General features: G+C 41.9%; 1 protein-coding gene across 9 annotated transcripts in view; it reads left to right on the top strand.

Moving 5' to 3' along the window:
• Window positions 1-14,172, top strand: part of NAV2 (neuron navigator 2) — a 405,213-nt gene that overhangs the window by 190,182 nt on the left and 200,859 nt on the right. Inside the window, exon 2 of one of the 9 annotated variants that reach the window (XM_035326760.1) lies at window positions 13,907-13,954. The exons of the other annotated variants lie outside the window; for them this stretch is intronic. Coding sequence (XP_035182651.1) covers window positions 13,907-13,954 — 48 coding nt within the window. The remainder of the gene's footprint in view (window positions 1-13,906; window positions 13,955-14,172) is intronic. 9 annotated transcript variants of the gene reach the window in all.

The raw sequence follows: 14,172 nt of genomic DNA, 5'->3' as shown, positions 1-14,172 counted from the left end.
AACAGAATAGGTGTCGTTACTTTGGGCTGTGTCTTCTGAAAAAAATGCTTTAATGCAGAAAATACATTAAAGAGAAGATAAGAATTGAAGACCTGCACACAGTATTTCAAATTATAATGAGGAGTCTGTGGGCTGTGGGTTACCATCTGCGCTCCACTTGGATGCCATCTGCCCACAAGGAGAAAATCACCAGCAGAGAAAATAGTAGGATGTCCTGCAATTATGAAGCCACAAAACCACCAGTTACTCATGAAGACCTTGCGAGATTTGTAATGAAATCTAAGCCTTTGATTGTCTGAAAGGGTAGTGTAAAAAAGACAGGCCATTGAGATTTTGGGGGACAGAAAAAGGGGATTTAAAGTATTGCCACGTGAATCGCATGCTTAGTAGGAGCAAGGAATCTGCAGAGTGTTAATTCGTAGCATGTAATGCTGTAAACTGAGAACTATCTGTTAAGGCTGAAATTATGCTAATTTATGCAGTCCGCATTGCTACTGCAGTTTAAAAATAGCTTAGTTTCTAGAGAACTAGCGCTACTGTATTGCTGCGTGCAGCAGGTTGACTTTGTGTTTAGCTTTGCAAATTTTAGCAGTTTGAACACAGAGCGGAACCCTACTTACGTGGTCTTTCCATGTGAAGGTCCAGTCAGTTACTCTGCACTGCATCACTTCCATTCAAGAGACTAAAAGGAGAAAATCAGTCCTATGGCTTAGAAATGGCGCAGGGGAATTAGCGGATGCCATGAATTGCTGCAGTGTTGGGCTTGAGACCGAACGTCCAGAAGAATAGTTCAGATTGAAGTGTGTTTTGGGCTTCTTTGTATCCATATGTTTTACAGAGCTTGACACCTCTCGCTAAGATGCGTAGTGCTTTGGAGTACCTCCAGGAGGCATTTGACTTGCCTTCTGCCACCATACACATTATTTTCAGTGCTTTTGGGATGCAGGAAACAAAAAGAGGGGAGAAAAAAGGCCCCATCTATTAGTTGTGATTAAAACCAAGTTGTCAGGTTTGAACTGAATTTCCAACAAGCGTGGGTGAAAGTGTGAAATAGCAAGCATATCACAGCTGGAGTCAGTGGGTAATTTTGTGTTCTTACTTTAAATTCTGAAGGAGCTTGAATACATCTAGTAGTTAAAGTCATAATGTAGCTGCATGAACATACTTGCGGGCAACACTAGAGCTGATTTTAAAGACCAAGCAACTTGGGACAAAAAGTCATGATGTGGAACGTGCATTTGACCAGCTGTTCTTCTTAAAAAAGATTGCGATGGGTTTTGCCAGCCAGGAGATAACTTTTTTTTTTTTTTTTCTTTTATCTGTATCCTTTGCCTCCTAAGGATGAACAAGCTCAGTTTTAGAAGCCTACAGTGATGGGTGGAAGCCAAGAAAACAAAATTCCCTGTTTTCCTTTTCTTCCACCACCTTCTGTTGACTTCAGTCATGTTTCTTTTGCCATTCTTTGGATATGCCTTCTGATAAGTGTTAATGCTTCAACCCCTCCTCCTATTACTGATCCTGTTTTCACATTTTGCAGCTGGCTCCTTCTCTTTCCCTCCCAGTTAGCTAGCTCAGCTTTTCATGATTAAGCTGCCATAGAGTCACGGCTGTTTCTAATCAACCTCAAGAGCTGCACATATGAGCTGTGTGCCTCCCTTTTTCTCAGTGCAACCCAACAGTAGGGAAAACTAATGTATGGCATGGGCTTTTGCTGAAAGAAGTGGGAGGTTTTGGGTAGGTGGCCCAGTGGGAGACAGTCTGATGATTTCTCTTCTAACCCATTGCACTGTATAGAACTGGTAGGTATTCATGATTTATGATGTGTGTCTAACTGCTTAATACTTTGTAGGTGAAACAACACAGAGGAGAGGGATGGTGTACTTCAGATATCTAGTTTAAAATAATAATTTCTCCATATTGTACTAAAACCCTTTCGCTAAATCAGGTCAGGAATGACTGATAATATCTGCTGGAGGCCAGCATGTTCTGTGCTATCTGTTCAGTAGCTGCTGTAGAGAGAAATGTGGGTGTGAATCCATCTGATGTACCAAAATCTTAGTAGAGATCAACAGTTAAAATGCAACTTCTTTACGGTCTGCTTTAGCATTTTGTGAAGTGTTTTTCTGACTTGCTCAGTGCGCAGATGCATGCAGGCCAAAAGGGAGGCTGTTAGAGAGAGCGTGGTGTATTCATTTTGCGGTACTGGAGTTGGATGTTACTGGAGGTCTGACATCTTCCAGCACTTGGGGTCACCCTGTAAATAAGCCTAGAAAGAGGTGCAGATCAATGATTGATTTTTGCCAGCATTATTATAAAGCTAAATGAATCCTGGTTTAAAAACAGATATATATTACTAAACTGATCAAGAGAAAATTTGGAAACGATAGTTTGGGGTTACTGGTGGAGGCCAGATTTCCACCAGTACATTTCCACCCGCCAAGCCCCCTCTGCCTGTTGATGGAAGTTACCCAACACAGCGGTTCGGTAAGACCGTCCTGAGGTCCCTTCCAACCCCTACAATTCTGGGACCTCGGTGGAGGCTGAGGGGAGCGGCCCCGGCGGCCTGCCCCGGGAAGATGGCTTCCTGCGCACCAAGCGCGGGCATTTTCGGGCGGGAGGTGACAGCTCGTCATGCTGGGGGGCTGCTGAGGTCTGACCAAACACTCGGCGTGGCTCCGGGGGGTCCTTTACTCGCACGCGGCTGCGGCCCGGCCGAGGCGGCAGCGTGAGGCCTGCGGGGCCGGTGGCCGGGCGGCTGCTGCCACCTGGCGGTGCCGAGCCGGGCCCCGCAGCCGGCCGCGCTGCTAGGCCTCGCCCGGGCTGCTGCGGCTGTATGCGGGTCCTTCTGGCCCCGGGGGGAAATCCCCCGCTGTATTGTGTCCTCCTTCTGTTCTGGGGGTGCAAGGTGCTGTGAACATTAACACGGAGCCTTTCTCTGAGCACGGTGACCGGCTGCCGTGGCTTGGGCGCAGGCAGGTGCACGGCTCTTTGAGCTGGCCGTCAGCTCGGGGCTGCCCCATACGCTGCTCGCCTCATGGCTGGAAAACTGTAAAAGACGTGTAAAAAAAGATTTCGGAGTCCGTAATCTGCCTCTCCTCAGCAGTGTGCACAGAGCCACGAGGTGGTGGCATATGGAGGCAGAGCTAATGAACACCGCCGAATTGCTTCAGGATAGCCCAGTCACTGCATTACCGGTGCAAATTTGATTTCCGTAAGTGATTAGTGTCTTATCTTACTGAAATTAGTGGATCGTTACCAAATTACAACTTTTTGCACTTAATGTAAGTGACTTAATTGCCCTTCCAGTATATAGAGAGTTTTATTGCAATCCCTTTAGTAGGGTGAATACAGATAAATTTTAGTTAAGAAAGGGAAAAAGGAGATGCTTGCCCATACATTCCTGTTCAGTCACAAACACACGTCCTGCAGCTTAATCTGCAGATTCTCTGTTGCTGCAAAGCATGGACATCTGCTAGAGTATTTCAGAGCTTCAGAAAGATTCCCTGTTAATTACTGGAGCAGCTTATTTGCTGTGAATCCTTCAGGAATCACGTAAAAGCTAAGGTCATCCTTGGCATATATGGGAATTTGGTCTGACCTCTGGTAGGGGTCTGACCTAAATGTTTCCTTCCCTTTGCTGTAGCAGCCATGTATTGTGCTACAAAATCTGAATATTTCAGGGAAAAAATGTAAATCTATTGAAGTCATAGGTGTTTTCTGGGGATTTTGGCCAAGAAATTGAAAACATGACTTGATCTTCTAGAAGGAAAGAGAATCCCTGTAATAGAAAACAATATATTTTGAACAGCTAAGCTGTCGTTGTATCATCTAGTTTCCAAAGAAAGATCCCAGAATTCATCATGCTTCTTAAACCACCAGCTTCTCTGCCGCCACCCGAATCGAGAGTGCAGGCACAGCAACCCCTCTGGTATCCCAGCAGAACGTGCTACAGTAGCGGCTGATCTGATCTGACCAGATACAATGAATCAGAATTAATGTGTAGACTCCTAAGACAGTTACATGGACTGCTTGTAGTAATTTAGACTTCTCCCATTAGCAAATTTCTTTCAATTTGTGCTTTTCCCAATACAGTTAACAAGGCTGAGCAAGGTGATTTTATGGGACCTGGAATATGTCTAAATGCATTGCTTCTGAACAAATACACTTCCTTCACAAATGGCACATGCAGATTTCACTCTGTTCTTTTAAACAGTATGCTTGCTATATTTTCTGCTGCAGGAGGTCATTCTGCCTGGAAAGTATCATTATTTTGTAATTTGCTGTTCTCTATTGTTATGAAGGCTAATTTGATTTCTAGGCTTATTAGCAGTAATCACAGTTTCGCCTAAGAGCAGTTAAACCAGCAGGAAGCAGAACAGTCGTTTTGTCCCCGTCAGTTTTGAACAATTTCAATTACTAATATTCCATGTAGTGGAAGCTGAACCTTACTGCTCGTGTCTGATCTCTTTTCTTCCAGTTTGTATGTGACTGATCCCTAAAGAGCCTGGAAATGGAGTTGGGTAGCGGCGATACAGCACACGCTGCTTACAGCAATCCTAGATTGTGATGTGCAGCAGTAATGGATGTAAGCAAATATATTGAATTTGGGACATCTTTCATTTAGTAACGACTTTGTTTGTAGCTGAACACTTCTGGTCTTTTCTGTGGTTCTGCTAGCACACTAGAGGGATGTCTAGGAATTGAACTGAGAATTGGTAAATGAATAGAAAGGAGTTAAGAGTTGTTTTCAGAATAATTATTAGCATAAGATGTGGAAACTTGGTATGTCGAAACAAGTGGTCCATAGGCTGGCTGGGTTGCATGGAAGGTGTTCAGCAGCAAGAGCCTTCCAGCAGCCTGCTTCCTCCCAGCCCTCCCAGGAACGCTGCCGCTTGCCCACTGCTGAGTTTGGCTCATGCTGGGTACAGCAGGTGAGAGGTGGTGGCACGCACATGGCCCTTGGAGCTGGCTGCTATCACCTGGGTAGGTGGATGGCTTCTGGATTAAAAGGCAGGTGAGTGAAGGGCGGGCATCCTTAGGGCAAGCAGGAGTTGTCCCAGTGCTGTTGGGCCGTGGTCCGAAGATGCTGAAAGCCCACGGTGAAGCATCCAGCTGAGCTATTAGTTACAGGTAGAAGATTGGGAAATGGACTTATTTAAGGATTTGAAAGGGCAACCGCAATGAGCGATTTAGAACCACTCAATGAAATCTTAAGTCAACAATATCAGATTTGAATGTTTTTAGTTTAGTCTGGACTTAGTGTGATGACAGAGCCTTGATTCCCTAGCCTGTGTAATGGTATCTGTGTGTTTCGAGTTAGCCAAAGAGGGCCCTAACGTCCTGTTGTCCAGGAATGCTCTGTGCCTAGGAGAAAAGTGTAACACTTCTCCAAACGGTAAGAGTAGAACACAGTTTTGGAAGGCAGCCTGAGGCAGATGTCACTTTTTTCTTAGCTCTCTTCCATCCTCCTTTCCTTCCAGGTCCTGGACTTTCATGAATCAAACCTCAAGGTTCTCAAAACCTCGCTAGTGCTGTGGTACGAGTTGCCAGAATGCTTCCCACATAGCTGTGGGTTTGAGAGAGCTGTGCTGCACCCTGCCAGAAAAGTTCTCTGTGTTGGCGGTCTGTATCTCAGAGCAAGGGTCAGTGGAAAGCTGCTGCTTTGGGGCTAAATACTTGGAGAGCAAACCAAGCAACGTTAATAATATTTATCTTCAGCGGAAAACTAGTAATGGCTTGCTCTCAGGTTTGTTTATTTTTACCAGTCACATTAGTGAAGTGCTGTAATAGTAACAGCAGTGAGCCTTCCTCTTTTTTGTTGCTCTGTAATCTGAACGCTGTGCAGCTAGACTAAATGTTGGAAGTAAATCTTGTTTTCAGAGACTGGTTGCCTGCTCCTAGCTTGTGCAGATAAAGCATGTTAGCTTACACCGTGATGAAAGGTGCCCATTATTGCAGTTTATTTCACTTACGTGAGATGCTAGCTCACAGATACAAATTACTTCTGCGTGCTTTACTTGCTGTGCAAAATCTTCTTTTTGTGAAGATGCCTTTTTTATAAACTACGTACCACCCCTCTCCATGTTTTTCCTCTGAAAAGCTTACAACTTAGCTACCTTCTTTCTTTCCACAGTGTGCGTGTGACATGCAGCGTTCTCAGTTTGCAGGGGTTTGTGACACAACTTTGTGTGGCAAAAAATGACAATCTTTTTTGTGTGTGTGTGTGTGCTGAAAGAATGCAGTTTTGGGGAAAATGTTTTACTAAAACAAAGCATGCACTTTCCGCAGTCATTCTTTGGTCTTCTTTGAAACTGCTTCCTAAGTTTTTTCCATTTCTAACTGCCAGCCTCCCAAAGTTTGTGCCTCCCCAATCTCCCAATATTTTTTACCTTAATACTTTGGAAGAGTTAAGTGATAAGATGTTTATGTTCCATCTCTACTGTTAACCAGAAGAGAGCATAAAACAGCTCCAAGAGAGGCTTGGTGAAGCATGGAAGTCCTGCAGAAAGAACCCCAAATTTTGGTTGATTTTCTCCTACCTCAATGTGCTATGTATTATACATAAAGTATGCTGGATGTGAATACATTATATTGCATACATACATAAATGTGCTCTAGGTTAATGGAAACTCTGGAAAAAATACATCCAGAATTGCTAACTTTGAAGTATTGTTTCAGTGTATTTCTTATTTCCCTTAAATATCCTGCAACTGGTTGTATGCCATCAAGTAAGCTCTCGCTTTAATAACAAAAAAGCTGCTAGTAAAACGGAGCTCATTGTTTAAATATAACATTATTTAAATATAACTATTATATCAGAAGCTAATGCACAAATTATGCCCACATACACGCACTTCAAACCTCACTCTTAACACCGGCCTTAAGACTAGCTTAGTATTTTCAAGCACTTGAAAACTGATCAGCTGAATTTTATTTCTACCTTATTTGTTTGGTTTACTTTTTTAAAAAAATGTGACTCTTACACTTCTCTTTTGGTTTTCTTATGTATAAGAAGTATAGAAGAGGAGTGTCTGAGTGCTTTATGAAGGTGTATTTTTATCAGCTACATTGAGTAAATGTTGAGTGGCACCACTAAAACCAATGTAAACCCACCCTATCTTAACAATGTCAGACTTGGGTCCCCAATGTCAGTGGGAATATTTGTGTTAGGCAGTCATATTTCACCAGATATTTTAGTTTAGAGAATTTTGTTGAGACCCCTCAACGTTTGAGGGTGCGATGTTATCAGAAAAAAAAAATTGGAGCACAAAGATAATGTTGAAAACCCTTCAAAAATGTTACCTGCTGCCTCCAATTGTGGAACGAAAACTTATTTCTTTTATCAGAACAGCTAATTATTCTGTGAGAAATTAATTCGTCAGTCTTTTAAAGCTATCTCCTGTTGGAAGTACAGAACACTGCTGGTGAGAAATAAGATTTTTGTCTCCTAGGGAACAAATTTCATTCCATGATTATTTGTGTACTGCTTGCCGCGTTCATTGCATGGAAAGATGTCTTTCCTGTTGTGTATTTGCAAGTGCACGACGGTGAAAACAGGCTGGAGGAGTGGGGAACCTGAACTTGAACCCATCTTGGTGGTATTTCTACAGAGAGTTTGTCTGTATCTCTGTTTCTTCTTTTGGGGAGGTGAAAGATTAAGGTGATCTGGGAAAGTAAATCTTGGCTGGCTGAAAAAAAAAAAAATGGGGAAAAAACCATTGAATCAGAGAAACATCCTCTAGCTGGGACAGAGGTCACTACAGAAATCAGGTGCAACTTGGTGGCTGAATCTGTGGGTATGCTTTTGTTGTTTTGCCCAGTCTTTCGCTGACATAATGCATAGTATTCTGGGTAGATGTGTTTTCTCACTGTAGATCTTAAGATCTCTTCCTCTTGCAGCGAGTACTGGTGTAGCATACAAGGCATACCAGGGAATGAGTACAGGGATTTATTATTTACCTAATTTTAAAAATAGCTTTCAAAAAGAATACTGTGGTTGCAATAAGCATGCTTTAGGATATTCAAAGCATAGTTTGTCACTGTTTTAAAATCTGTTAAATAGCTTTAAAGTAGTACTATAATCTCCTCCTCGGGGCCTGGCCAGACATCAGTGAAAGAATGTTTAATAAAAATAAAACATAATCTTGTCAAATGTTTAATTTGATGTAATGAAACAGGTCTGAGTCTTTTCTGCCTTGCAGTTCATGTAGTCGCTAGTTCCACAAGTTGAATATGAATTCCAAATGCGAAGTTACAGGGTCAGACTTCAAGGCAAAGCAGAACCTGAATCACATCCGGTCTGTTTTAATTGGATTTTTCTTTTCTAGTCATCATTGCAGTGTACATTCTGAACAGACCAGAAACAATTTTTGTGCTGAAGCGTGTAGCTAATTAGACACCCGAGCAATGAGAAACGGTGCAATTAGGGGGAAGAAAAAAAAAAGCCTCGTATTCTAAGATGACTTTATAGCTAGAAACCTATTAACTTTTTATTAGTTGAATTCCAGACAAAATGCTAATGTTATGTTTTTAAAGAAGCATCTGAATTTAGTGTTCATAAGTAAGTTACCTTAGTAAATGCTAATTACTTCATTCACATCCGACTAGGCTGCAAATCACCGTCTAGATTCAGCCAATGCGGGGAGTGGATTAAAGCAATTAGCTAGCACTTTGTTTGCTGCTGTCATGCAAATATAGACGAACTCCTTTTAGAGTGATTGGAGGTAGACTGAAAACAGTAATAAAACTCCTTTTGACGTTCATGGGGTCGGGATGTGCTTTGTTCCTGAGAGCAGTGTAAAGTGAGCTCAGCTAAATGCTTCTGGTTGTTTACAGTGGGGCATGCCGTAGCTTCTCTCTACTTACTCATTGTACCTTGAGTTACAGACAAAAATCAATGCCAGCAAGCCATGGAAGAAGCGATCCTTGATTATGATGATATGGGAAAATAAGATTAAACTTAAAACCTTTATTCATAGCTTTGTGCTGTTCTAATAATCCATCAAAAAGATAAGCCAGATTGATAAACATTTACTGCAGGAATTTAGTCTTTATTTTCAACCAAGTGCTAAACTAGAAGCAATGACTGAGCATCAACTTCAGTGACTAGAAAAGCTTTTTGTAGACAAAAGTTGTTTTCAGGAAACCTACGTAGGCATCTGATCACGTGTTTACCTTTTTGGGAGATCTTCCACTCCTGAAAGGAGTAGGCATACACTGAGGTTCAGATCTGTGCGTCCACCATCATGGAACAGAAGTTTCATTTCTACTTAAAGTAGCTCAAAGCACACTTGCACAGGAATAGTGCCATGTTAGTTTCTTTCTTTGCAATTAGCATTTCTGCTTCTGTTCTCAATACCATTCCTTACACGTAGGCAATTAACTGTGCAGAGACAGCAGCTAAGTAATGTCTGTAGTTGCAAACTCTTAGAAGCTTGCATCTATTTTGATATTTTTCTTACTTGATGTGTTTGAGGAGGTCGCAGTATGAAAATTGAGACGCTAGTTTAAAGCAAGTGGCAAGAGTCACTTGAAAATAATGTCAAAGAAATTGGCAAGCAAAATTGTTTTCCAGTCATTGGACTTAACTTGTGAAGTACATCCCATGCATAAACACTGGCAGAAATTCATCTACCCATACTTTTTCTGGGGGCCAGACACTGGGAGTTTCAAAAATAAAGCAAAATTAAATCTTCTTTCTCCAAGTACAAGTTAAGAACAAAAGGGAGAAAGATCTTTTTAAAAATGAACTTGAGGAAAGGAGAAAAATGTGTGGTAAGTGGTATTTCCTTGTTACTTGTATCAAACTTTTCCTCTGCACAAGCAGTAGTCCAGTAAGGAGAATTCCAGCCACACAGAAGTGCAGTGAACCAAGGGAAGCTGTCAGAGGAGGGGAGAGAGAAAGAGCTGGAAGGGAGAAGTGGAAGAGCAGAACGAGCATCAACAGCCAGAGATGTCTTTGCTTTAGGAAGCTTATCTTTTAAAAATGTTGCCATACTGAGTGGAAGAAGACTACATTTTGTGATTAAACAATTTCAGTAAAAGCAGTGAAAACTTGAGTGTTCCCAGTGATGTCTCGCCTTGTTTCTGCTTTCCAGTCTTTCCCAAGCCATTCAAAAGATAGACAACGTCTTTCAGCTGCTCTAGCACTAATGGAAAAAAATGTGTCTTGGATTCCCATTTTCTCTGAAACTTAAACAATGTCAATGTACCTGCTGTGAGGCAAACGTTTTGAAAATGGTTTATCTTAATGCTACACTTAGTTGATGCAGTTTTCTGACATATATTTTTGTAAGGGTGTTTTGTAAGGTGTATGTGCCGTCTCCTCAGGCTCTGACTTCTGCCGTGATGTCTTTTTGCTGTGTACCTTTCATTTTTCTTCCAGACTGCATGGCACGCTCATCATTCTTCTTGCTGAAAGGGTATGTTCAGACGTGGTTTCTGCTTCTCAGTGATTTATGGGTGGTGATGTTCATAGCTGTTTACCTGTAAGAAATTCTGTGACCCTTCCTTAGTTAGATGATACTGGATTGATCATTTTTTCCTGGCAGTGTGTTATCAAATATTCTGTAACGGAGTTTAGCTGCCTGCCATAAAATATAGTTGAGGCCTGTCAAGAGCCGCATGTGCAGATCTGATAACTGTCAATAAAAGCTCTCACAACGCGCGTGTCAAAGAGCTCGCGTTTAGGGGCTGGGGGCTAGCTGAGAGCTGGCTGATACACCATGCCTAGCGCCATCAGATCACAGCAGGCTGCCCTTGAGGAGGGCGCAGCGACACCGAGAGGCTCAGGAGCCCCTGCAGGACTTGCAGGTAGGGGCCGCTGCCCGCAAAAGGACCTGATTGTGCTGAGGCCAAGAGAAGGCTGGAGAAGTTACTGGCAGGAGCAGCTCACCTGTCAAGCAGCTTAGGCCCGGTTTATTTAAGATGCCCATTAATTACAGCATAGTGTTTGGAGTAGAGGTGTTGGTACAATTCTGAACAAATTGAGTCACCATCCCTGGAGATCTTTAAAAGACGTTTGGATGTAGTGCTTAGCGATACGGTTTAGTGGAGGGCTTGTTAGTGTTAGGTCAGAGGTTGGACTTGGTGATTTTGGAGGTCTCTTCCAACCGAGATGATTCTGTGATTCCATGAAGTTTCTCCTTCACTGAGAATTTGAATTGTCAGGTATTTCCATGGCCTTAAATCTCACCTGTTTCTTTACAGTTTTAGCTCCTCAAGTCAAGTGAATAAGCAAATTTTACAGAAATGGATTGAACGTTAATTATGTGATGCATGTAGCCATGGAACTGTCTCACTGCTCTTTGAAGCTTTCTGCACATCTCTTTGCAGATTTCAACAGCATTTTTATTTGGAGTTCAAGAGATCATCAAAGGAGACGTGCATTGTGCTATGTCATTAAGGCTCTAATTATTTAATTCCATGTATCTTTGTTTTGTAATGTCAAATTAGCTTTTTTCTGACTGCAGCCTGCCATATCACTGTGACAAGCAGAAGTAGTATTTTTCTGTGTAAAGAAAAGGAATCAGCGCATGCAATTCTGATGGGCATGCAGAGGAAGAAGTAATTTCTGCTGCATTTGAGCGTATCAAGTACCGCTGTTTCCCACAACAATCTTTCCCGTATTATAAAAATGAGTGTTTCTCTATTTCTCAGTGTAGTCTAACTTCTTAGCTCATGTAGAGGGTTCACTGAGGGTATAAAATGCTTGCGGGAACTTGTAAAAATCCTTTTTGGTTAGGCTACTGAACGAAGTATGAATTGATTGCAAAGAGAGGGCCATAGCATCCTTGTTGCCAATTTGAGCATTCCTAGCAGAGGACCAGGGTAAAACTACTCGATGGTTTCCACTCTAAATGCAGCCTTTCAGTTACTTGTAAGGTTGCAAGTCACCATGTATAGATGTACGTGTACACAATTCAGAGTATACATTTCTGCTTGGAATTACCATCTAGGCTTTTTGTGAAGAGAACTTGTGCTCTTGAGTTACCAAACACTTCATTGCCCAAATCTTTCCCTTTACGCTCTCCATTAACCTAAATGAAGTGGAATTTGCCAGTTACTTTTAGGAGCTGCAGATAGGAAATGGAGGCTTGGAGTAATACCTTCTTACAGAATTAAAGCTCAGTGTGTGTTCTTTTATGGGACAGGTTCCAGAATTTTTGCTGAGGGCTCCTTTATTAATAATGAGCGGCTCTATCCATAGGCCGTAATTTAAACGTTTTTTAATATCGTTGTGCATCTGTTTAAGAAGCATTGCTTAGTTATTTTTTTATTATTGTTGGCGTTCAGGGCACTTGGCAAAAACTCAGCAGAAACACAACAAATAGCCCTGTTCTGGCTGTATTTTGATCTTTCTACTAAAATTACCGGAATCGAGAATTGCTCTTAAATGTAGTAAGCCAATCTATTTCTGCCTCATATGACTGTTCATGTTTTCCTACAGAAATATTTAGTAACACCAACCATGCCATTTAGACTTGAAAAGGGGGTGTTTTGCAAGTTTTACTGAGTTGTGTCTCTTGGGAAAAGGCTGGGTTGAAAGAAGTGATTACTTTCTTCACAGTTGGTGACTTGTTGTGCACCCTCAGGCTCTGTGGTATGTACAGCTTTGGATTGTATGTAGAGTGATCTGTCATGGACCCAACTGTCCCAAAACAGCTGGTACCTCTGTTTATGCAGATGAAAAAGGTTCTTTCCATGAATGCAGCTGGTATGTTCAAGTCTACCTACCCGTTTTCTTACTCTATCCTTACTAATATGGAAAGGAAAGCAGAGGTTTCATTGCATCTGCAAAATGGCAAAAAGCTTAAACAACGCTGTGCTGCACTAGCGCTCTGTTTTCTCACTTGTCTTTTTCACTGTAGACAGTAGTTACGTCTCTATGTTTCCTAAATACATTTTCACTGATGATTTTTAATTCTGTATCTATTAATTCAAGTTCACAACAAATTTGCTTCAACAAATCGCTAGAACTTGGTAATTACTCTGTGCTCTTAGGTGGTGAGGAAACGGGGACAGGGCACATCAGGTCATGCAGGTAAATAGTCATGGAACTTGGGAACATGATCTGGGATTGCATTCAGAAAGTCATCATCCAAAGGTAGTGCTGCTATAGGAGAACCCACAGAAGGTTTCCTTGACAAAGCTGACACTGGTTTGCTGTCTTCAGACCATTATGAAATAAGTTTGTAATGGCTTTGTTTTTAAGCTGCTGTGATTTTCTAGCAGTGCTGTGCTGTGGCAGAAGAATAGGAGCTTACTGCTCTCCATCACGGTGCTGCCTAGTTAATAACATCAGCATGGCTTACCCAGTGGGTTTTCTTTATTGTTTTTGTTTGCTTGTTTTTGTTATTTTTGTTACTTTGCAGCAGCTTTTTCAACCACATCATGTGCTGGATCAAAAAAAGAAAGTTTTTAAAAAACAGTGACGACAACAAAAGAACTATTTCTTGGTGCACTGGTGAGCTCTTGAGCACTATCAGGCTGCATCTTGCGATGGAGTGCGAGAAACTTGGCACTGCTTTTACGTTCCTTTTGATTCTTGAGGACTGCTGGATGTTACGTTTGGTTACTGACACAAGGTAGGCAATAGCAGAAGTTATAGCAACATTCATGCTGCTTTAACTTGTGTTAATACATTTATGGGAGGAAGAAAAGCCACAGTGCATTTAAAAATGTGTGGTGATCTGGCCCTAATAGGTTAGAATTACTAAGTTGATGTTAAAAGCCAACTAAATTAGTAATGAGTAATTATGAAAAGAATTTTCTCCATATGGGGGGTTCTGATTTAATCCCGTGTTTATTACAGGAGTATGGAGGGGTGCATCCTTTTTCAGCTTCCCTTCTTTAGAAGATTTACAGTTGCAGTAATGCCTTCTTTATACGCCTCCTATTCTTCAAGGGTTTAAGAGTGACATTGGGATTCTCATATCAGAAGCTGGACTGCAGGGTAGGTTGTGTTCTCTCTCAGAAGGAATCTTTGTCTGAACTAATTGTGGGGTCAGTGGTCTGGTCTGCCAGTAAGACTTATGCTGTACACTGTGCTGGCTTACTCCTCCTCCTGTCTGTCTGAAATCAGTGAGCTACAAGTGCCAAGTGCAGAGGTTGGCAGGAGGAAATCTGTAGCTGATGTACTTCACTGTGGAGTTTGGAAATAGCTGTTGTTGG

This window comes from Oxyura jamaicensis, chromosome 5 (assembly GCF_011077185.1).
Source record: "Oxyura jamaicensis isolate SHBP4307 breed ruddy duck chromosome 5, BPBGC_Ojam_1.0, whole genome shotgun sequence".
In the NCBI taxonomy this organism is placed as follows: domain Eukaryota; kingdom Metazoa; phylum Chordata; class Aves; order Anseriformes; family Anatidae; genus Oxyura; species Oxyura jamaicensis.
The sequence above is the reverse complement of the archived record's forward strand: the minus strand, read 5'-3'. Positions and strand labels throughout refer to the sequence as shown.